At 44.2% G+C, this 23,830-nt stretch overlaps 1 protein-coding gene across 1 annotated transcript in view; it reads left to right on the forward strand.

Annotated features, from left to right (window-relative positions):
* EFHD1 (EF-hand domain family member D1) overlaps nucleotides 1–23,830 on the forward strand; it is a 41,136-nt gene that overhangs the window by 15,680 nt on the left and 1,626 nt on the right. The window contains exons 2-3 of the mRNA XM_015426829.1: nucleotides 4,200–4,347; nucleotides 18,790–18,924. Coding sequence (XP_015282315.1) covers nucleotides 4,200–4,347; nucleotides 18,790–18,924 — 283 coding nt within the window. The remainder of the gene's footprint in view (nucleotides 1–4,199; nucleotides 4,348–18,789; nucleotides 18,925–23,830) is intronic.

Below are 23,830 nucleotides of genomic sequence, written 5' to 3' on the forward strand. Positions count from 1 at the left end.
AGAGGCTGCACAGTTTTGGGAAACTGCTTTGAAGGCTGGCTCTGGCACAGTGCACTGAACACCTATTGTCCTGCAAGGGCAGTGCCTTGGTTTGCCATCTCAGCCCACTGCTGGCAAGACCCACTTTCTCACAATCCCTGCTTTGTATTGCTTATGTGCTAGAATGACGGATACGTGAGACTTGTTGTGATGGCTGTGGTTCCCCCAGTACAGTTAGTTAACCCATGGGGCTACTGCTTCTTTTGCAAAATGTCCCTGCTTGTTTTGACAGAAGCACTGTAAATGTCATCCACAGTGGCAGCTCTCTGACATTATTCCTTTCTTAGCTAGTGCCCAAGTAAAATTCATTTCCACAAGCACAGGCTAAGTAGGTGGAGACAGAATTGGATTTCCTGAGACATATTTATGTACAAAATTGGTACTCTGACTTGCAGCCCCATCAGGGCCACCAAAGTGGATAACAGTTAAATACACTTCATTAAAAAAGCATTAACATAAAAACTAAAATACATACGTAAAAACATAGAAAACCAGTAATTAAAACATAGGGCGGGAAGAAGGGATCATTGAGAGAATGATAGAAACACACCCTCAAAATAAAAGTCTTCACCTGTTGGCAGAAGTCAGTGGCAGAAGGTGACAGGAGAATATCCCTAAGGAGAGTGTTCTATACTTTTGGTGTTATGACTGAGAAGGCCTTCTTGTAGATTGCTACCCACCTGATCTCAGAAGTCAGGGGAACTTGAACTACAGCCTTGGAAGATGTTAGTAGCAGTCGGGTAGGTTTGTATGGGAGTAGGCAGTCCTTGTGTGTCGACCCCCCCAAGCTTTATAGGGCTTTAAAGGTCAACACCAGCATCTTGAATGGGGACCAGAACCAAATTAGGAACCAGTGTAGATGGGCCAAGACATGACATGGTCCTTATGATCTTGGCTGGAGCATTCTTTACCAGTTGAAGTTTCCAAACACTGTTCAAGGGTAGCCCCATGTAGATCATATTGCAGTAATCTAATCTAGATGTTACCAAGGCATGCACCACAGTGGCCAGATCTTTTCTGCCCAGGAAAGGCCAAAGTTGGCAAACCAGTTGCAGCTGGTAAAAGACACTCCTGGCCACAGCTGCTACCTGCTTATCCAGTAGTAGGCCTGGGTCCAGGAGCACCCCCAAGCTATAGACCTGTATCTTCAAGGGAAGTGCAACCCCATCCAGAACAGATGATGACACCTTAAATCCTGGGTCATGTTCTGCTTAACAGTCGCACTTTTAACAGGCACCAGTTCAGGGTTTCTATATCCACCCCAGTATCCTTTGGAAGCATGAGATAGAACTGAATGCCATCCACATACTGGCGACAACCCAGCCCAAATCTCTTGATGGCCTTACACAGTGGTTTCATGTGGATGCTGAAAGTACAGGGGAAAGATGGAACACTGAGAGACTTCAAAGGCCAGAGATCCAGAGGAGTTAGTTGTGTTGCTGCAAAATAGTAAAAAGCCCAGTGGCACCTTTAAGCTTAACAAACTTTATTGTAGCATAGGTTTTTAAGAAACACAGCTCTCTTCGTTAGATGCATCTTCATTTGTTTCTCAAAAGCTTATGCTACAATAATGTTTGTTAGTCTTAAAGGTGCTACTGGGCTTTTTACTATTTCAAAGGCCAAGGGGATGAACAGCAGTCCACGGCACCACCTTTTGAAACTTGCCTTCCATGTAGGACTGCAGCCACTGAAAACTGGTGACTCCCAGTCACAACCCCAAAATGCTGTCCAGAAGGATACTGTAATTGATGGTATCTAAAGCCACTGAGAAATCCAGGGGAATCAGCAAAGGTGCTGTCCATCTCCCTGTATGGTCATCTGCTGGGGGGGGGACCACTAAGATTGTGTTAGTCCCATAACCAGGCCTGAAAACAGATTTGAAGGGATCCAAACAATCTGCTTCATCCAAACAATCTGCTTCATCCAGGAATCCTTGAAGTTGTCTAACCCCAGCAGCTTTTCCTTGAACATGGGCAGACTTGGTTCATTTCCCCTGTTGCCATAGGCACAATGTTGTATGAGGATGAAATGTTTAAAATGTTATTTCTCTATGTCTGCTCCAAGCATTGCTTGTTGTCTATGGACTTCTAATGGAGAAATGACTATGTGTTGAAAGAGTTAATGGCTTGTATCTGGGTCTGCCGCATGTGTGTGTGTTACATGCTGTCAAGTTGCAACTTATGCAACCCTATGAATTAATGACCTCCAAAATACCCTATCATTAACAGCCTTGCTTAACTTTCTTTCTTTATTGAGCCAATCCATCTCATGTTAGGTCATCCTCTTTTCCTACTACGTTCAATTACCTGCGTCATAGCCATTTTGATATTTTTTTTTATAATAAAAAGCTGTGGCAAGTAATATTTGACCCCCTTTGTTTTCCTCAGAGGATGTTCTGCAGTGTAGACACAGTGAAAACTCTCTCCGTTGTTCTTTCTGATGTTCATACATCCTTCATTTAGAACAGTTCTTTCTTGGTGTTCGAATAGTGGTTGCACACAGATATCAAAAATTCCAGGAGCATCTCTATGTTGAATGAAGTATATTTAAATTTGAACAGCATTGAAAGAGTCTTACTGTCATTTTCAAAGTAATAATCCAGCCTTGAAGACTGAAGTTGTTTTGACGAGGACCTCCCCCCCCAAAAAAAAGAGAACTGCATTACATCTGATTGAGATCTTGACATCTGATCTAATTTAATCTCCAAAGTGTTTTATTATTCTATACTGTTTTAAAGTTGTTTTAAATTGATTTGTATTATATTGTATTGATACTGATGTAACCCACCCTGAGCCTGCTTGCGGGGAGAGCAGGATGTAAATTCAATAAAATAAAATAAAATACTTTCAGATGTGTAACCATGTTAATCTGTCAGAGCAAAATAAAACAGGAGCCCAGTAGCACCTTGAAGACTAACAAAATTTATTACAGAGTTGGTTTTTTTGTGAGCCAGAACTTACTTCATCAGATTTATGAATTATTTATTATTATTACTTCATTAGGCAGAAGTACTTATGCTCAAAGCTTCAGGGAAGAGAAAGATGGAAGTTGGTGAGATATGGCATAGAGACCTCTTGAAAACAATATCCAATCAAAAGAGTAATCAGTTCACTTTGAATAAATGAGAACCACTCATTTATAGATGCATGATCCAATTAAAAACATGCAGGTGTAGCTGAACTAATTAACAGTTGTAAGGGGTGTGGCGTACAATAGTATGAGCGCCTATAGCAGGTAAGAAATAGGGCCTTGTTAAGACCTGGTTGACAGTGTTAAACTTCTCGATGAATGTTAATTCAGCTGTTTCCCATTGAATTCTGTAGGAGAATAGTGACTTTCAAGTTAGCAACAAAATGCTGTGGAAGAGTAAAACGTTCCACCATTAGTTTCTGAATAATGCCATTTAAAAGGCCAGCTTTGTGCCCATTTATTCTTTTATCAAAGAATAGGCAAGGATGTTGTTGCACACTGGAGGGTGAGCAAGTAGATGGGCCCAAGATCTATCTGATTTTAGTAGGTCCTCTTATTGTATTACTGGAGTATATATGAGGACAAAGTTGACATCTAGGTTCATTGGAGAGCCTGGTTCCTGAGCTTGTGTCTCTGTTGGGTAATGCATTGTTGTAAAGTGAGAAGTTGTTTTAGATTAGGGGGCTATTTGTAAGCAAAAAAAGGTCTGCCACCCAAGTCTTATGAGAATGAAACTTTATTGAACCCAGGGTAGGCCGCAGTTTATTAATAATGAGTTGGACAGGTTTGAACTGTGAGCTGCAGGTGAAAACCAATAGAATTCTGTAGTTATCTCCATTGTACCTGTCTTTTATCAGGCTGTTTCTGGCTTCCACTGGCTGGGTATTGCAACCCCAAGATTTACCTGTTTGTAATGCTAGAGTAGACTGTATACAGTGGATTGTTTGGTATGTTCCAGATGATAGCTGAAAGCCACTGGACTCCTGCTTTATATTATACTTTATTTTTCAGGTTGTATAGTATGCTTAATACTAGTTCACATGAATTTCCAGACACCCTAAATAGAAGTGCCTGCTCTGAAAGTAGCTAGCTTGAGCTATATTATATGTAGAGAATAATCTGTTGCCCTTACATTCTGTTGGTCAGCCTTTAGTTTATGTCTTATGGTATTTCTCCTGTCTTCCCTTTAGGTATGACTCAGGGAAGGATGGTTACATTGACCTTATGGAGTTGAAGCTGATGATGGAGAAGCTTGGTGCCCCTCAAACTCATTTGGGCTTGAAGAACATGATCAAGGAAGTAGATGAAGATTTTGATGGCAAACTCAGTTTCCGTGAGGTAAAATCCAGCACAAGAGAAATGTAATGCAAAAATGTTTCTGAAGTAAGAATGCAAAAGCTTGCTGTCATACAGTGCTCTCTCCCTACTCTAAATTTGGATTTCTCTAACCACCTTCAATGAAGTCTGATTGAAATGTAAGCTCGGTGGGGCAACAGCACTTGCCTGTGGTGGGTTGCTGCCAGTGTAAAGTAGCCCTGAGTTTTAAATTAGCATGCCAGACCAACACCTGTTAGTGGTATGTTAACTAAGCATGTGTAGTTGCTTTACAAAGAGGTACCTACACTTTCAAATGAGATATTGTGTAAATACAAAGGGCCCTCAGCTTTTGCCAATTGCCACTAGCATCATGTGGAAATCAGGCCTAACATACATTGTTTAACGAAGTGGTTCCATTTTTATTTCTCTAGAAAACTTGAGTTTGTGGAACACCTTAGGTATGAATAAAACTACATAGAACACTTAAGGCTGAGGTGTATCATCAAAGTTTGATCTGTGCAGGAGGGTCTCCAACACAATTCTGCAGGGAGCTCGCACAATTCTCCTCAGTCCTCTAAGTTTACAAAGGCCCACTTTGAAATTGAAATATTCTAATTCAACAAAAGAGGAGCATTGATGTAATTAGTGCAACTGAATACTGTCATGAGTATCTGTCATGGTGACAAGTGGTACTATAGTCATCTAGACCTGGATGGGACCATTGCAGTAGGTAGAACTAGGAATTACTGCAACAAAATTTACACCTGACATTTTTCATAACCAAAATGCATATTTGGGAAATAATTTTATGAAAACTTGTCTTAGATGGAATAGAAGTGTTGGAAACATACATGAAATTTGGCCATTCATTCAGTCAAATATATTGCTAAGACCTTTTTGTCACAATTTAGATTGCAACATTGAAACCAGATCTTTATATAATCAAGCAGATAATTGACTCCATGGTGAACTTTGAATATTGCATTAGATTCTGCCATTAGTTCTTGTTTTAATTCTTTCAATTATGTTGTTCTTTTTGGTTAGTTTTAATGCTTTTAAAATGTCATCATAGATCTTATTGCAGAGCTGGGCTTTATGTCAAGGACTGAGACCATGGATTGTGTCTGGGTTTAGTATTTATCAGTGTGCTGCAATCTAAGAGCAGGTCTTGTCTCCCACATGCAAGATAAGTCCGCCGTCATTTGTATTGACTTGTTTATAATCTATGCAGAGCAATTCAAGAGGGGAATCTGCTATTGATATAAGAAGGGAGACGGCATTCATCCTTTCCCCTTCCCTACTGTCACTTCTCCCTGGGAAATTCTCATAAAACAGACTTCCACATTTGACACACATAAGCTCATGGAAGCAAAAGTGAATTGAAATCAAGCATGTAATGATGCTAAATTAATAGGCTGCATGAAAGTGCCACAAGGGATCAGAATAGAGAGGGAGAGGCAGCTAATTTGGGCCTTAATTATAAGCTTTCCAGATCTGTGATCATACTACTAAGTTGTTAAGCCATGTTTTCCTTCCTCTCAAAATGTTTACAGATAGCCCTACAGAAAGGCTTCTGTGAACACTGTTTTTAATCTCAAGTGTTCTCCCACTGAGGTGGAGGACATCTCCATGGGTTAGTCCCATCGTTCCTTTAGGGAGGCAGGAAATACTTTTTTCTCCTTCCTGTTGGCGCCTTGGGAATAGCCCTGTCCCTCAGTTCTATTCCTGCCTCTTAGGGAGTAGCAGCTAGGGACAGAGCTCTGCGATTCTGTCCATTTACTTTCTCTTTCAATTCTTTCTATTTTGCTCTATATTGCTCTCTTTTATTCCTCAGAGTCTCTCTCTCTCTCTCTCTCTCTCTCTCTCTCTCTGCCTCTCTCCCCCTACTTTTTACTCTATTTTTTCCCTTCTTGCTCCTGCTTGGAGACAGAAGACGTCAAGAGGCAAGTCCCTCCCGTGTGCTAGTCGGGCCTGCGCAATGGCTACCGAGCACTCAGAAGACTTTTCATCGGGGGACGAGGCGACAGTGCTCACCGCGGCGACAGGCAGAGCGCAACTCTGCAGTGGGGTCTATCTGCCTTCGGGGCTTGTTTGTGCCACCCCAACGAGCACAGCAGAGGTGGCGTCAGCGGCGCAGCGTGCACTCAAGTGCCACTGGCCGCAGGAAGAAGCAGGGCCCGCTAATTCCGGGCGGGTGAAGATCGGCGGCCATCTTGAAGAAGCGGAGCTGAATCCGGACGCCATCTCCAGGCCTCTGCAGCGCGATGCTGGAACGGACGGAGTTTGTAAGCCCTCCGATTCGTGTTCCCTGGGCCCAGAGTTAGATTGCAGGGAGGGTAACACCTTCCAAGGGGCCTTAATCAACCCAGCAGATCTGATGCTAGCCTTTCGCCAGGCCATGCAGGAGGGCATCTCCACCTTCTGTGAGAGGGCGGGTATCCCTGGACAAGTGCCCTTCCCAGGACAACCGTCCCAGCCTCCTTCAGCTTGGCCCACTAAGGCTGCCCAAAAAGCACCCGCAAGACCTAGTAGGGGTTCTAGAGAGGAGCAGTGGGAAGATGAGGAGTCTGTTGGGTCCATGGAGAAGGACAGAGAGGAAGGGGAATTCCTCTCAGATGAGGAGGTGGAGGATCGTTTTTAAAGCGGAGGACTGCCACTATTTCTTGTCCAAAGCCATGAAGGCTTTGGGAAGAGGAGTTCCTTCGTCCATGGTTTTCACTCCTGAAGGAGATGGCTGTGGCTCCGCCTCTGACCTTACCGCAGTCCCCAGACATGCTCCTGCAGGGCCCCATCTGGTACCTGCATCCCAACTGGCTGACCTTGACCGCGTGGAGGTTGAACGGCAACATTTCTCTCAGCTAGGCTACCCGGACAAGGTTTTGGCAACCCTTATGGCCTCAAGAAGGCAGTCCACCATTCGCATTTATAATACCACTTGGAAGGCATTTGTGCGGTGGACTAGGAGGAAAAAGCTGGATTCTCTGTCTCCTACAACGGCGGACGTCCTTTCCTTTTTACAAGACGGTTTGGATTCCAGCTTGAAGGCAGCCACTTTACAACAGCAAGTAGTGGCATTATCGACCGTCCTTCCTTGCATAGGAGGATACAGGATGACTAAGCACCCCCACATACAGATGTTTCTACAAGGGGTAACAGCCAAGTCACCTCCTCAGATACACAGGTTTCCAACCTGGAGGCTACACACGGTTTTGACAGCCCTTACCAAAGTGCCATTCGAACCTCTCAGGGAAGTCGGAATGAAGTGGTTCCGGATGAAGACATTATTCCTGGTGGTGATAACCTCAGCACGGCGGGTCTCAGAGCTGGGTGCTCTATCGGTAAAGGCCACGCTCTGCGTCTTCCACAAGGATAAAGTGGTACTTAGGACCGATCCCACCTTTCAGCCAAAGGTTTCTTCCGCTTTTCATCATGCTCAAGAGATCTATTTACCTACTTTTTGTCCAAAGCTACAACATCCCAGAGAAAGACTATGGCACACCCTTGATGTCAGATGGGCATTAAAGATTTACATCATGCGCACTGAATCTCTATGAAAAACAGACTTCATGTTCATCAACATCTCCTTTCCACATACGGGAAATCGTATGTCCACGGCTTCCATCAGCGCAGTCCTTAGGTCATGCATCACGGAGGCCTACAAAGCATCGGGAATGGAAATTCCCAAAGGGATCATGGCCCATTCTTTGAGAAGTGCGGCAACCAATGCGGCGTTCACGAATCGAGCTTCAGTCAAGGAGGTCTGCAGGGCCGCTACTTGGACGTCGGTATCTACCTTCATTTGTCATTACAAGCTAAACACAATTGTGTCAGCCGACGCAGCATTCGGAAGAAGAGTCCTTCAGCACATTCTCCCTTTGGCTGGCGATGATGACCCACCCATTTAAGGGACACTGCTTTTGGAGGTCCCATGGAGATGTCCTCCACCTCAGTGGGAGAATGACCTTTGGCACTTACCGTGAAGGGTCTTTCTCCTCTGAGGTTAGGAGGACATCTCGGTCCTCCTGCTTTCATCATCGTCCTTTTTCCTGTGTTTCTCTGTGCTGTTCTCTTCTTCTTCTTCTGCGTTCTTGTTCTACTGTTTTATAGTTCTATCATTAATGTTGGAAGTTTACCTGCTTGGCTCAGGGGAGTCAGCCTTAGTTGATACTCACTGCTTATGGAGTCCCAGAACTGAGGGGCGGGGCTATCCCAAGGCACCAACAGGAAGGAGAAAAAAGTATTTCCTGCCTCCCTAAAGGAACGCTGGGAATAACCCATGGAGATGTCCTCCTAACCTCAGAGGAAAAGGACCCTTCACGGTAAGTGCCAAAGGTCGTTTTCTCAAGTCATTTGGGTTTCATTTTTTTCTTTTTAATTGGAGGAAATGGTATTTGGCCTATGATCTAAGCAAGGGGAATCTGAACAGAAACTACTTCAGATAGTGAATAAACAGTTAAATGCGTCCTTGGGCGTGGCATGATCAATGAGCAACAAAAAAAAAGACCAATCCACTGAATGCTGTGGCCTTGCCAGGAGATGGGAAAGAACTGTGGCTTAGACATAGAGCACCCTGTTTTGCATGTAGAAGGTTCCAGTCCCAGTCATCTCCATATAAACCAGTGTTTGCTGCCAGTCAGAGTAAATTCTGAGCTAAATGGATCAATGGTCTGGCTCTCTTTAAGGCACCTTCCTATATGTAGGCAGAGTAAAGCACAAGAACATTTTGCTGTCTGTCTGGATCTCCTGAACCTATAAAAAGAGATGATTGATCTGACATTTAACAGTAAAGCAAGTTAAAACTGCTATCTCTACATTTTAAAAACAAGTCTCAGGAAGTAGATGAAATATGTGATTTATCTCAGCTAAGAAAGAACGCTACACAAAGGAGCTCTGTGCAGAAATTTAGGCAGCATTCAGAATGAGCCTGGTTGCCCTGACCTGGATAGCCCAGGCAAGCCCGATCATATCAGATTTTGGAAGCTAAGCAAGGTTGACTCTGGCAAGTATTTGGATGAGAGACCTCCTTGGAATACCAGAGCTGGGAAGGAGAGGCAGGTTTTATTCAGCCATCTCTCTGAATATCCTCCATGCCCCTAGTAGGGGTCAGTCACCAGAGGTCACCATGACTCCCAGGTGTGTGCACGCATGCACGCACACACACACATGCACATTTTAAAAAAATGCAGAGTTAGTCTGGTTTGTCATGAGTTCCTTTGTTTCCTCCCCTCCTTTCCCTAAACACATGCAGCTGAAATTTAGAGATAGACCCTTGATTTAGGATGTCTTTAATCACAACTTGTTGTGACATCCGAATGCTTTCACAAGTTGCAGTTTGTAGTTTACAAACTGCTTTGTTAGCAAGGAACAAACTGCAGCTTGTTAAAGCACTCCGATTTAGATATCACACCAAAGCATAGTTAGACTGTGCTCTTCCTAAACCAGGAGTCTTCTGTCTTGGCTCTGTGCATGACATGGATGTTGTATGTGAGCCCAAGAATAAACAGGGCTAGTTCTCATCATGAACAAAGTTTGTTTGTGTTGCCTGAATAGAGCTAGAAGATACTGTTTGTTGTGAAACTTACTAGAAGTGTTGTTGTGCACTTGCTTGTTTTCTACTACCTGTTGTTTTATCCTTATTGTACACTGCTGGCAGTTATAGGACAGTCTGATAGGTGCTTGGTTTCTACATTGGTTCCAAAAGTTTTCCACCCTCTTCTAGAGAAACAGAAGGAATGGGAATTCCCCAAGATGTATATTTCACATTCCTGCAGCTTTTAAGTCTTTTTTCAGTTGCACTGGTTAGTTATTCCAACCTGCCTTTGCAAAGATTGCTTTAATAAAGTTAATTTCAAACTTTGCTATTAAGAGTCCATCAATATGTCACCTGTTGCTCCATAGTATTCCAGTTTAACTCTGAAGATGAACAAAGTTGCTGTGTGTAATGAAATGCACCTGCTTATAATGCCCTTATTCAGCAGCAGTGGTAACTGACATTCCCCCCCCCCATCAGTACAGAAGTTGATTCACAGTATATGCAGAATGTCTGGTTTGTTTTTTTCTATGTATTGCTATTTGAGTGGAACTGCAATTTTCTTTTTTGTGACTTCACGTTGACTATGTCTGTGCAGCTCAGGATATCACATATGTGTGTGGCCTCCATATTATGTAGGTGGCCCTGCTGGGTCACTTCAAGAGGAATCCATCTGCATTGCAATTTTATGGGATGACTACTGTGCTTGTGAAAATTCCACAGTGAACATGCCTATGAGACACACTGGAAATATCTACCATACTCTTCTACTCATTTATTTAGAAAATGTCTATGCCCCCTCCCCCGAGACTTGCTTAAGGCAGTTCACAAAGAAAAACAATACAGCAAAGTCATAAAAACAACAATGTAAGAACTTATGAATAATAAAACAAACTGGGGCATAAGAACAGCACAAAAAGATTTAGCAGTCTAAAATGATGTTTACAAAATACTCCTTGGGCTAGAAGCAGAGCACAGCTTGAAAAGATAGAATCCTTGAGTTGAAAGCCTTCATAGAAGTGTTTTGGCCTGGAGCATAAAGATAATCAGGATCATGCTGGGCAGGCCTCCAAAGGCAAAGTGCCACCAATGAAAAAGCCCTGTCTCTGGTTGCTGCCCACCATGCTTCTGGAAGCAGGGACACATTGAGTACATTTTCAGGTGAAGATCTTTGCTGGAAGGCTGGACAGTACAGGAGCAATGTTCCCTCTAAGCTGTGGAGTCATGTGAGCAAAAAGTTTACTTTGTGAGCTACTGGCATTAAAGTTGTGAGCGAGCCATTTGACTACTGTATTAAATTGGTTTGCTCTGGAGCCATCCCTCCTGAGCTAAGACAAAAATGTGTGAGCTGGAGGCTAAAAAACTGTGAGCTAGCTCACACTAACTCAGCTTAGAGGGAACAGTGTACAGGAGGAGGTGGTCCTTCAAGTAGTCCAGCACTAAGCTGTTTGGGGCCTTAAAGGAAAGAATTAGCACTCTAAATTTTGTCTGGAAGCAGACAGGCAGCCAGTTGGCTTAGCTACTCACATTGGAGCGGTGTGAGGTTTTCTTTGCTCCCTTTCTAAAGAGCACAGAGTCACTAGAGAGTTGGAAGAACCCTGATTCCAATTCTAAACACATTATGCTTGTGGAGCATATTCTTAAAGGTTGGAGAGATGTTGCAAAGTATCTTTCCAAAAGCAATGTAAATGATAAAAATGTGCTGAAATCGTTTGCCATTTGTAGCTAACCCAGTCCCTGTGCATATATGATGGACTTGGCAATTTGCATCTATGATCTGTTCCCAGCTGTTTAGTGAGTCATTTCCACATGCCTTCAGTTGACTATGTCAGCTGGTACAACAGCATATTTTCCTGCTCTGTCAGCCAAACAGGGGAACCTACCCAGATCTGAGGACTCTTTCTCATTCCCCCGCACTGGTCATGCCGGTATGCTTAGAGGCAGTAGCCTCTGATGTTCCCTGCAATAGAATGGTATTAGGTCTCAAAGCTGCATGCATGCTGGTGGTAAACAGGCATGTTGGGAAGCTTACTTGTGAGTGTGGTGTAGGGATAGGGGAAATAAATATTTTACTACTGTTGATCCAAACCAAGCATCAGGAAGTCTCTAATCTCTAGGGGTCTAAATAGGTTGCACTTGCAGCTTAAATTCAGTTGGAACAGATCCTTTTGCATGTGATAGGTTACTTGTGCTTACAGTGTATGTGTATCTTGTATTCTAATAGTCAAGTGCGGGCCCATATTGAAAGAAAGCAGATAGTTAGAATCATAGAATCACAGAGTTTGAAGGGGCCATACAGGCCATCTAGTCCATCCCCCTGCTCAATGCAGGATCAGCCTAGAGCATCCCTGACAAGTGCTTGTCCAGCCGCTGCTTAAAGACTGCCAGTGAGGGGGAGCTTACCACCTCCCTAGGCAGCTGATTCCACTGTTGCACAACTCTTACTGTAAAAACGTTTTTTCTAATATCTAGCTGGTACCTTCCCTCCTTTAATTTAAACCCATTATTGCGAGTCCACCAGGTTTACAGAAAAATTTGAAAACATTAGAAAAATACATTTGGAGGTTTATATCCCCCACCCTCAAAAAACCAGTCCCATCTGTTCAAGGGCAGACAATTCACCAGATGCTGCTGGCCTCCAGGCAACCTCCGCCATTTGTGCTACAGTCGGTGAGGCTACTGATGATGAGGCTGCTGCTGGCACAGTGGCTCCTGCAGGCCCTGTCACCACAGCTCCAGGATCAAGGGCAGTCATGAGAAGACTGGCCCCGGCAACCCAAGAGGAGGTCAAGGCAGAACCAAAGAGGGCAGCTTTGGTACAGCCAAGCCCAGTAGCAGCCCAAGCCCTGGTCAGATTTATTTATTTATTTTTAACTTTAGACTTTATATCCTGCTCGAACCCCCTTTCTCAGGGGGTCTCTGAGCGGCTTACAAGTGGTGCTAATCACACAAATGTTCCCTAACTAGGGCCACAGAGTTTGTAGGGGTGGGACTACCTACCGGCACCCCTGTAGTGGTGGTTGGTGTGTTCGTTCATTCTCGGCTCGGCATTTCAATCGTCCCCGGCGGGCTCCAGTTCAACGATCTGGCAACAGTTCTTCTTCTTTTTTTCTCGGGGCGTGTGACTCACGCCTTCCTCCGGCCCAGCAACGTCCTTCTGGCTCCGCTGCGCCAGCGCCCGACGTCATCATGCGCCCGTCTCGACGGCAGTCGCTAGGATGTTTTTTTCTCTCCTGACCGCCAGGGATCGCTCCGCTGCTGCTGCCGCCGCCGCCATCTTGCCGCACCATGCCACCTCCGAATTTTCCTGGAGCCGATGTCTCGTCGCCGCCGCTGCTGCTGTGGGCATAGGCGTAAACTATGGGGGGGGGCCCTCAAGGTTCTGCTCCTTCCCCAAATTTTTCCAGGGGGTACTGAGCCTCTCCTGGCCAACCAGTGCCTGGCAATATTGAGTTTAAAACTTTTGTTTGGGCTCACTTCTTTTCTTCCAGGCTCACTTTCTTACAAATGCTAATTGAGCTAGCAGGATAGACAATGGGATTGTTAAACATTCCCCTTCTCCCCCTCCTCTTCTTCCAGCAGGGAGGTGTCAAATGCTAGTCTTAAGGAAGTCAGATCTCTCTGCCTTTACCTCAGTGGGGAAAAAGATTTGATAACTGTTCCTTGCCACAGGAAGAGAAGGTCTCTTGCAGCTAGATCCATCAGGAGGGAAGGTAGCCATTTTTGTCTATCCAGCTGACATAGAAAGCTGAAGAGCACTTGATACTGTAAACGGTAAGATGTGCAAGGGTTTTCGTCTGTATCTTTGCACTCTCTAGATTAATAACTGGAATGACAGATTGCAAAGTGGAATGACAGCCCCTGGGAATAGGATCAGTGTTCTGGGACTGGAATGACAGCCTTCAGAGTGGAATGATAGTCCCAGAATGCTTCTGCAAGTCCCAGGGGTTGTCATTCCAGTCCTAGAACACTTCTGCTAATTCCAGGGACTGTCATTCCACTCTGGAGAACTGAGAAGATTGCTATTACTCTGAACTCTGTACATTGCTCAGAAATTGAGTACACAGCAACTGTTTTGTATTCTGCCCTGGCTCAGAGTCCAGCCATGCATTTAACAAATGAAGGCATCTGTGATGCCACAATTTGGTAAATTTCAGTACAAAGTCACCCTTATGAATAAGGCAGAAACAAGACTCCTGTAAACGAATGTCCAGGAAAACTTTTAAACTGTTCCCCTACAGGCTTTTCTGTGTTGCCTCTTTTGCTGTCAAATTTGTGACCATTAGTTTTTACGATGCACACGGTATGTATATTTGCAGATCTTAAAGTGACTATTCTAAATGTGAATTTCAAAAACAGGATACAGCAGGAGACTGCTGAGATACCACTATAACCCCTGGCCAACTCCTACCTTTTCCTGGGTTTAGCCTAACCCAGGGGCATTGCTTGGGGGGGGGGGGGTTCCATGCCCCCCTACATTTCTGGGGTGCCCCTCCCTAAATCCCAAATGCCCCCACCTGCATAGATAGTGACAGTGGCGTGTGACATCACTGGCACCTCCCTATGATGTCACTGGGCTCCAGTTCTTTTAAGGACCTAGCATAGCAATGCCTCTGGCCCAGCCCCCCCCCCCCCCGGAAAATGGAAAGTCTACACCCCTGGCTGGGGGGGGGGTTCTGAAAATGAGAGGGGGGGAGAAAGAGAGAAGGGGGAAGATTGACAGAGAAGGGATGAGAGAGAAGGAATCAAAGGCAGGAGGATGGTCATATGAAGCTGCCTTATACTGAATCAGACCATCAGTCCATTACAGTCAATATTGTTTGCTCAGACTGACAGTGGCTCTCCAAAGTGTCAGGCTGAGGTCTTTCACATCATCTACTTGATCCTTTTAACTGGGAAAGTCAGGGATTGAACCTGGGTGCCAGTTTGGTGTAGTGGATAAGTGCGCGGACTCTAATCTGGGAGAACCGGGTTTGATTCCCCACTCCTCCACTTGCACCTGCTGATGTGACCTTGGGTCAGTCACAAGCTCCGGCACAGCTGTCCTTGAAAAAGAGCAGTTTCTGTCAAGAGCTCTCTCAGCCCCGCCTACCTCACAAGGGTGTCTGTTGTGGGGAGGGGAAGGGAAAGGAGTTTGTAAGCCGCTCTGAGACTCCTTTGGGTAGTGAAGGGCGGGGTATAAATCCAATCTCTCCTCTTCTTCTTCTTCTGCATGCCAGTCAAATGTTCTACCACTGGGCCACAGCCCCTCCCTGCAAATTCCTTATGGGACCCCACTTTTTATTGTATCAAAGTCTTAACATGGCCAAATTGTAAATCCAGAGACTGGTGCCATAAACAAACAAGACAGATCGTTCTAGAAACCTGAAAAAGCCCCAGGTTTGCAGAAAAACGTGAAATATTTAAAAAGTACATAAGGGGGTTTAAAAAAACCCAAATAACAGTAGCAGCACCTGTATCATTAAGAAACAAATGCCCTCTTCAGTGGCCATTGTTGGGATCACTAGGCAACCACAATAGTATTTCCAAACTTCAAACTCGGATTCTTTTAGTAAATGTCAGGAGAATGGGGCAGGGCTTGTCCGGGACTATTTTGGCCTTTGAGGGAAGACTAATCTTCCAGGCCTGGCAGCAAGTACCAGGCAGCTTGACACCACGTAACTTGTGTGACTTCCCAGGACTCACTGCTGGAAGCCAGTGTGGTGTAGTGATTAGAGTTTCAGACTAGGATCTGGGAGATCCAGGTTCGAATCCCTACTCTGCCGGGGAAGCTCACTGGTGACCTTAGGCCTGTTACTTCTCAACCTAACTTACCTCATGAGAATAAAATGGAGGAGAGGAGAATGATATAACTTGTTTTGGTTCCCATTGTACAAAAAGGTGATGTATAAATGAAGTAAATAAATAATATAGTTGAAGATGGGTGGCAGATAGAAGGAAGGTTGGTGGGTGATTGGGAAGGACAGAATGAAGCAGGGAAAGGTTGCCATGAGGAGGGAAAGAAGATATAGTATGTAAAGGGGGATACAGGGGAAAGTGAGGTGCCCCTGCAAATCCTTGAAGGTTCCCCACCATTCAACTGGGCCCAGCAGCCAGCACTGCACAACCGGGCCTGGCCTGGCAACAGGTATTGCAGAACTCGGGAAGAGGATACAGGAGCTTTCAGGAAATCAGAACAGAAAATAGTGTTGGAGAGGAAATGCGATGCTGCCTGCAAGTCAAGTCATTGCTCGTTGTGTGTGTCTTGGTTGAAATGCTCATCCAGCTAGTTGGACTTTTGGCAACTATGTACACCATCCAAAGTGTAGTGAAGTAGATAAACCTAAGACCTGAAATCAAATCCCTCTCAGCCATGACACTCCCTTGGGTAACCTTGAGCCAGGTACAAGCTCTGATTCTTTACCTCCTGGGTGATTATGAAAATAAAATGGAGGAGCGGGGGGAACCATATACTCCTTGGAGGACGAGAAAGATAAAAATGTTGGTGATAGTAGTAGTAGTTTTCACCCACAAAGCACATTTTTATACAAGCTTAAGAATTTGCCAGACCTCCTCCTTGTACCCGGCTTCTTTCAACATGGAAAGTGTTTCTTCATCAGTATGACAAGGCATCAGTAGAACTTGGAAGGCAAAAGTAGCTCTGTGGTAGAGCATTGGCTTTCCATGCAGAAGGTCCCAGGTTCAGTCCCCTTCATCATCAGTTGAAAGGCAGCTGGGCTGGGAGAGCTCTGCCTAAGACCCTGGAGACCTACTGCTAGTCATAAACAGTATTAGACTACATGGATTAAAGTTCTGACATATGTTCATATGTTTTAAGTTCTCAAAGGAAACTTTAGTCAGATTGTTAGCATGCGGAACAAAATGAGGATTTTGGAGAGAAATCCGGAGGTAGGGTGTGATTGCCAAGTCAGAGAGCCCTTCCCTTCACCACCACCCCTTTTTTGGCCTCTGTGGTGAGTAATGGCTGTTTCATGGCAGTGTCTCAGCTCAGAGACAAGAATGTGATTCAGCTCAAGGATCTGTCAAGTTCTGCTCCTGAAAAATCAGTTGGGTGAATGCACCCATCATATATTCTAAGCTTGAAAACAGCCAGAAGTTTTGTAATCTTCCCCCGCCCATCCCCTGGAGACTTGAAAGTTTTTAAACTTCTGTTTGAAAACTACATTACTAAGCAGCTGGGGTGGGGGAAGCTTGGGAACAAAGGGTTCTGCCAGATGCCTAACTTCCTCATGAAAGGAACTGGATGTGGTTTCTGGCATCCTGAGACTCTGCTGTCCTCTAGTGAAAGAATGCAAGTTTGCACAAGATGAACAGTGAAATCAGTGCCAACAACTTGGTGGGTGGGGAAGTTGAAACTTGAATGTCTCAAATGTATCCTTTTGTAAGATAACCGCTAGAGCTAGATGATGATGTTATGTTATTTAGGACTTAAATTTGCTGCAGGATATAATTTGGAACTGCATTGTGACCCAAAACACATAGTACTGAAGCATTTGGCTTGAGCTCCTGTTTGTAGCTCTTCTGTGCTGTTCAGCTGAAGAAATCTTTTGACAATTTATGCTAGCACTTTTTGTGACTTCCTGGGCTATGATTCCATTGTATGAAAATTTTGTAAGTCCCTGGAATAAAGCTTGTTATTATGGGTCACAAAACAAGTGATATCTTCTAACAATATGGTACCAGTTTGAAAGTTGATATCCGTGGATTTTCTACCAGGCTTTCGATGATTAATAGCTTGATCACAGGCTGAAGAGTTGCACTGTAATTCTCTAGTATGCCACAACAGTTCTGTCAAAAGACATAGGACTGCTTATGAACCTGAGGGTTTGCTAGTATTTGAGGTTGTACAACAGTGCTACACGTGGATGGCTAAAGGATGTTGCAAAGACATAATTTCCAGTCACTTAAGTTGTGTTGACCAGGCCAGTGTTCTTAATTACATTTCATTCAGCTTTGCCTTCTGCTATCCCACTGTTCATTTTCAAGCATTTCCTAAGTATGTGCACTTTATCCTCTTGAAACAGTAGGCTCTTTTTTCCCCTCTAGTAGTAAGTGCTGAATTTGTACAGTTGCACCCATATATAACCTAATTAATTTGATGCAGCCAGGCTCTAGGACCATGAAGTAAGCAGGTTTAGGCCTGGCTTCTAGAAATCAGAAGACAAAATTAAAACAGTATTGGAAAGAATTACAGGGTCCCAGTTAATGCTCCCTCTAAGCTGTGGATTCTTGTGAGCAAAAATTCTCCTTTGTGAGCTACTGGCATTAAAGCTGTGAGCCAGCCATTTGGCTACTGCATAAATTAGTTTGCTCTGAAGCCATCCTTCCTGAGCTAAGACAAAAATGTGTGAGCCGGAGGCTAAAAAACTGTGAGCTGGCTCACACTAACTCAGCTTAGAGGGAACACTGGTCCCAGTTTAAATCTGCAAAAACAAAAACAAAAGTGTCAAAAATGGAAGAGGTAAAACAGAGTACTGGCCAGGAAGAAGGGCACCAAAAGACAGCTTTTCAGACCAATAGCAAAAAAACGTTCACCTCTGCTTGCAATATCTTAGTACCTGGTTACCTCAGTTCAGGCAATGTTTGTTAAGTGCCATGGGGTGATTTAGCATTTGGGTAGAGCCAACAGATCTTATGACATTTGAGGAAATCAGCCTGATCTAGTAGTAGCCAGGACAGTGCAAGCTGAGATGGAGAAGTTACTTGAGAAAACTACCTTCTTGGGTGGGAGACCGTGCTTTTTTTCTAAACAGCCTGATTAGCTGGAGCAATGGAAGTCTTCCTTTACTGTACCCAAGTGAATAAAAATACAATTTTACCATTGATTTTTTTTTCCTATGCAGGTTTATTGCACCATCCAGCAGGCTTATATATTGGGGTCATCCAGTTACATTTCCTAAATGATTCTTTTTCATACTTTCTTTCTTATTTAGTTCCTGCTCATTTTTCACAAAGCTGCAGCTGGAGAGCTTGAAGAGGACAGTGGTTTGATGGCTTTGGCTAAACTCTCAGAGATTGATGTTGCCCTCGAGGGGGTAAAAGGAGCCAAGAACTTCTTTGAAGCAAAGGTAAAAAAAAGATCAGTACTTTGGGGATGGGAGGAAAATAAAGCTTACTGGAATTTCATAAGTAATTGCAGTGTTACCAGCTAGAGCACCAGTTGGCCTTCATACTATGAAGCATGTCTTATGGATGGATTCATAGGTTTTTATGAAAAAGCAGATTTATCCTGCTTTTCACTGCCCAGCTATATTTCCTGACAGGGAGATATCATTTATGCTCTCCAGATTATGGGGGGAGTGAAATTAACATAGATACCTCCCTTTGGTCATCTTGTCACTGCCTCAGTGATCTCAGTGGGGAGAAACCTCAGGTGTATTTCCAGTCTAACCCCACTTTCCTCCTGTATTGTGCACACAGCATGGTAGTTTGTACACCCCTCTCATCTTTAATTTGGAACTGATTGATCAAAGAGGGAATTTTGAATTTATGCCACAAGTTCTTTTTGGTCCCAGAAAGGAACTCCCCAACTAGAAAGAGTAATATAAATAGGGTGCAAATCTTTGACGTCCTTATCCTGTTTCTACCACACTCGGATGCTGGGTTGGGGAAAGAGCAGCTGTGATCCATATCTCAAGGTGAAGAGATGTTTACATATTGCTAGCATATTCAGGTGGCAACTGTATTTTATTTTATTTTGTGGGGTTCAGGGGCTTCCATGCCCCATAACTCCATTATTCACAGTGCCCTTTTTTGTCCCGCTTGGGCTTGTACAGCCTCAGAATTGAAGAGGGGAGGGGGTTTGCAACACCTGGTTCCTCCTCCTTTCCACTGAGTCTCTCAGGCAGCCCAGAAAGAGAACCAGCCACCTCCTTACTTGGCCTGCTTTTAAGCCCTTTATGAAGCTGTTGCAACAAGCTGCACATGCTTAGCCAATTCCCCTGCACTCTCTTGTGGGAATTAGCCGTCTCATGCAACCTCTGGGGAGGGAATCTTGGGCTGTGCCACCACCCAATATAGGGTGGTGGTGGCTGTGCCTGCAGCCTGTTTTCCCCCCTCATTGCCCTGCCTAAACTGCCAGCAGCTGTTGCCAGTGATTGACGTGATTGTGTTACTGCTGTTGCAATATTCCTCCTCCTTGCTGCTGCTGTTCTGGCTGGCTTGGCAACTGATGGGTGTGGTTAAGTTTGGGCCTTAAAGGGCCCACACTGGGTTGCTGCTGTTGCAACAGTTCTCTCTGTTGCCACTGCTCTGGTAGGCTTCTTTATTGTCAGCACTGTGGGTTTCCAAGAGGACATCCTGTGACTCCTGGGTAAGTTCAGGGGCGGCTCTGGCAATGGGAGTAGGCCTGCTCCTAGACATGTTTGTGTATTCTCTGTTGTTCCATCTTGACTATAGATCGCTCCCAAATATCTGGTTTTAGTATATATGCTTAGTAAATAAAATTTATAAAATCTGATATTTGGTCTGAGAGGGAATTCCTGGAGAAAGCTTACTCATGTACTAGCTGCTCAATGATGCTGCCTTAAGTCTTGAAGCAAAGGGAGGGGGACAGGGGAGAGTGAGCCTCTCTTCACTTAGGCATGCACACATGCACGGCATATATTCTAAATAAGGAATATGTAGACTGACTTGGAGCACTTTGTCCAGTATTGATACAAAATACTGTAATTCTCCAAGTGGTAGAAGCATGGCCATAGCCAGCAGTGGTGCTTTAGGGGCTGAACCCCCTATCGGATCTTCAGAGCCACCCACCCCAATCTTAAACCGCAATCTTAGTTACACACTGCGCTGGAAGGAGAGTTAGAGAATTGCCAGCCTGAAGTGATTCTCTAACCCTCATTCTGGTGTGGCACATGGCTAAGATTGCAGTTTAAGATTGGGGGCGGCGCAGCACAGCTCTTCCAGCTTGGCGGCCAGGCCAATATTGCTTAAGCCACACTGCCACCGGCCCAAAGCGATTTCTTTAACCTTCCTTCCTTCCCGTGGCTCTTTCTTTGGAAGAAGGAAGGAAGGAGGGTTAGCGAAATCACTTCGGGCCAGCATGGTGGTGGCATGGCTTCAACAATACTGGCCTAGCCCACTAAGCAGGAAGAGCCAGGGTAAGCAGCTATTTCTCCTTTCCCTCCCCTCTGCACCTGGAGGGGAGGGAGATCTCAAGCTGGGGAAAGATTGGGGTGGTGTGCGCAGCTCATTTAATTTAATTTAATTTAAATATTTGTGCCCTCCAGTGCCCCCTCCCCCCAAAATCCTGGCTACGGGGCTGGGTAAAAGCAAGAAGATACGTTTAGGATCAAATTCTTAACACTGGTGCATAGCACTGGGCCTTGGGGGTGTCATATAATGTCCAGTGTTAGGGGATTCATCACAGTATGCTCCTACTGACTTTACCACCTTTGTAGTAAGTCACCACACTATATGCAGAGTAGAAGATGTAATTCTGAGTAAGGAGAAGTAAAACTGAAGATTGGATCAGTCAGATTTACCGAATGCATATTTAAATTCCTGTGGCTTATTACAAAATAATAGTTGGCATGTGTGATGAACTATATTTAAAATGCTGTTTTCCTAATGCAGCAAAATCAAAGAAGGGAGGTGAATAGTTAACGCTGCTCTAGAATATTGAGCTTGAGTGACAGTTTGCTCCATTTTTCTGATTGGCCAGCACTAGCTGAGGAAAATATAAAATCAGCTATGTGCTGAGGAGAGAAGTGAGTTCATTTTGTGTATAGGGGCAGTTACTGTTTAGTAAAGTAAAAGTTCAGCTAAAGAAGTGGATATCTGAAGAGTGACTAAAAAAGTCTATCAGACAGGTTCACCTTTTGAATAAACGGAGAGACTCATGGTCTTAGCTGTGTTAAACATAACCTGAGAAAGAATTCCATCTTTCAGCTAAAGCTGAAGTACGTTTTCACACAGAAACCAAGAACTGGGGTTTGAGATTTTGGTAAAAAGTGACTGGGTAGCAGGCTGAAACTCCCAATTAGGCCAGAAGGGAAAGAATTATATTTAAGTCCTGTCCAGTTATACAGGGAATTGTTATTGAGGCAGTCCCTGATCTGTTGAGAAAGGAAACAGTTATAGACTGCTCAGGGGAAAGAATAAACACTGTAATTTCAGAAAAGCGGAAAGAATTTGATACACTAAAAGAGTGACCTTTCCAGAAAACCTGAACAGTTATTAGGAAACTATATGCAGAAACATTGTAACTGAAACCAAAGTACTTAGTCAACCATCTCTCACTGATAAGAACCAAGAATTTGTAAAAATAAGCTGCTACAACACCATCTTGTCTGTCAACTTAAAAAAAAATACAGTTTTACCAACAATGTTTACCTCAGCCTTTCCAATACCTTACTACCCCATACTGTCCCTGCCTATTAAATAAAATCTTTATTATTGTTCACTGTTCCACAGTCTCCAGTGCCATTTCAAATGATCTAAAAAGAGGGCTCCTGTCTTCTCCTGACAAGTTCCTGGGCTGGGCAAAAGCCAAATTAGATTCTGTCAAAGGGTGGGATTTTCCGATTTATAAAGCTGTAAATATTAGCATGCTACAAGGGGGGCTAGCTTAGTAACTGAAGGGAACTAAGAATTTTGGTGGGAAAAATCTGCCTCACAGTGAAGAAGAAGCAGGGGTCCGTCATAGCATGTATGTGGAAGGTCATGTGTAGTCAATCTACTTTCTTGCTGGCTAGCTTAAGGTACTGTGACATCTCCCACCCCTCGAATGAACTATCCACTCCAGCTATACTGGCTCCCAGTAGAATACGGAGTCATGTTCAAGGTTTTGGTATGGATCTACAAGACTTTGAGCAGTCAGGGACCGATGTATCTATGTGACTGTCTCCTCTATTATGTCCCCAGGAGAGCTTTGCACTCCTTAGACAGCAATCTTCTGGTGATACCCGACCCTAAAGACATCCGGCTGTCCTCAACCAGGGCCAGGACCTGGTGGAACTCTCTATCAAATTCAATCAGGGCCCTGCAGGATCTGATGCAATTCCGCAGGGCCTGCAAGGGAGAGATATTCCGCCAGGCTTTTGGTTGAGGACAGTGACGGTTCCATCTTGGCTGTCACCCTTCCCATTCCCTGTTGCTTACATCTATTTTGCCCTCCTCCCCACCGTCCATGAAGTAGCCGGCAGTGGGTGTTGGAAGGAGGATCGGTTATTTGCCATCTGTTTGTTTTTAATATTGTACTAAGGTTTTAATTAATTTTATCTTATTTTATATCTGGTTGTACATCGCCCAGAGCCCTGCAGTAGCAGGGGTGAGGCGACTAATAAATATAATAAATAAATAAATACACAGGTCATGGTTCTTTGTAGCTGAGACTGTTAGCTCAGACTAATAGAAGTTGCTGGCTAGTAAGTAAGACTATATTCCTACTGTCTGGTCAATAAATGATTTCTGTATTTTAAAATAAAGCAAAGTGACCAGATGCTGTAAGAACATGTAACCATATTTGTGAATATTTGGAACCAAGATAGCACTTAATTCACACCAAGATAGGTTTGAACAGATCCAGTGATGCTGCAAACCACTTTCTGCTCCCTAAAGCAGTATTTCAACTATTTTAAAGTTTATTGTACTTTATTTTTATACTGGTGTATGAAAATTAGATGGATAGATGGATAGATAATGTGGAGAATATGCCTGAAGCATTGATGGAAGGGCAAAATAATTGATGGACTCATTAGTCAATTCACTTATGAGCGCATGTGTCATTTGCATTCCAGCCTGGTTAGCCCCAGAGTGAAAAAATGCACTATGAATCCTGTCTTTTTACATCTGTATGTACACATGGAATTGGATTCAGGCTTCATTGGCAATTTCCATAGCTTCCCGCTCTCTGCTGCAGATCTCACTGATACCATTCTCAGGGTCCCTGTCCCCAGGGAGAAACATTTTGTGGGGGTCAGTGGGCAGCAGTGGGAGGGGCCAGACAGGAAAGTTCCATTCCATTAACAG

The sequence above is a fragment of the Gekko japonicus genome, unplaced genomic scaffold (genome assembly GCF_001447785.1).
Source record: "Gekko japonicus isolate JY-2015 unplaced genomic scaffold, Gekko_japonicus_V1.1 scaffold14, whole genome shotgun sequence".
Lineage (NCBI taxonomy): Eukaryota > Metazoa > Chordata > Lepidosauria > Squamata > Gekkonidae > Gekko > Gekko japonicus.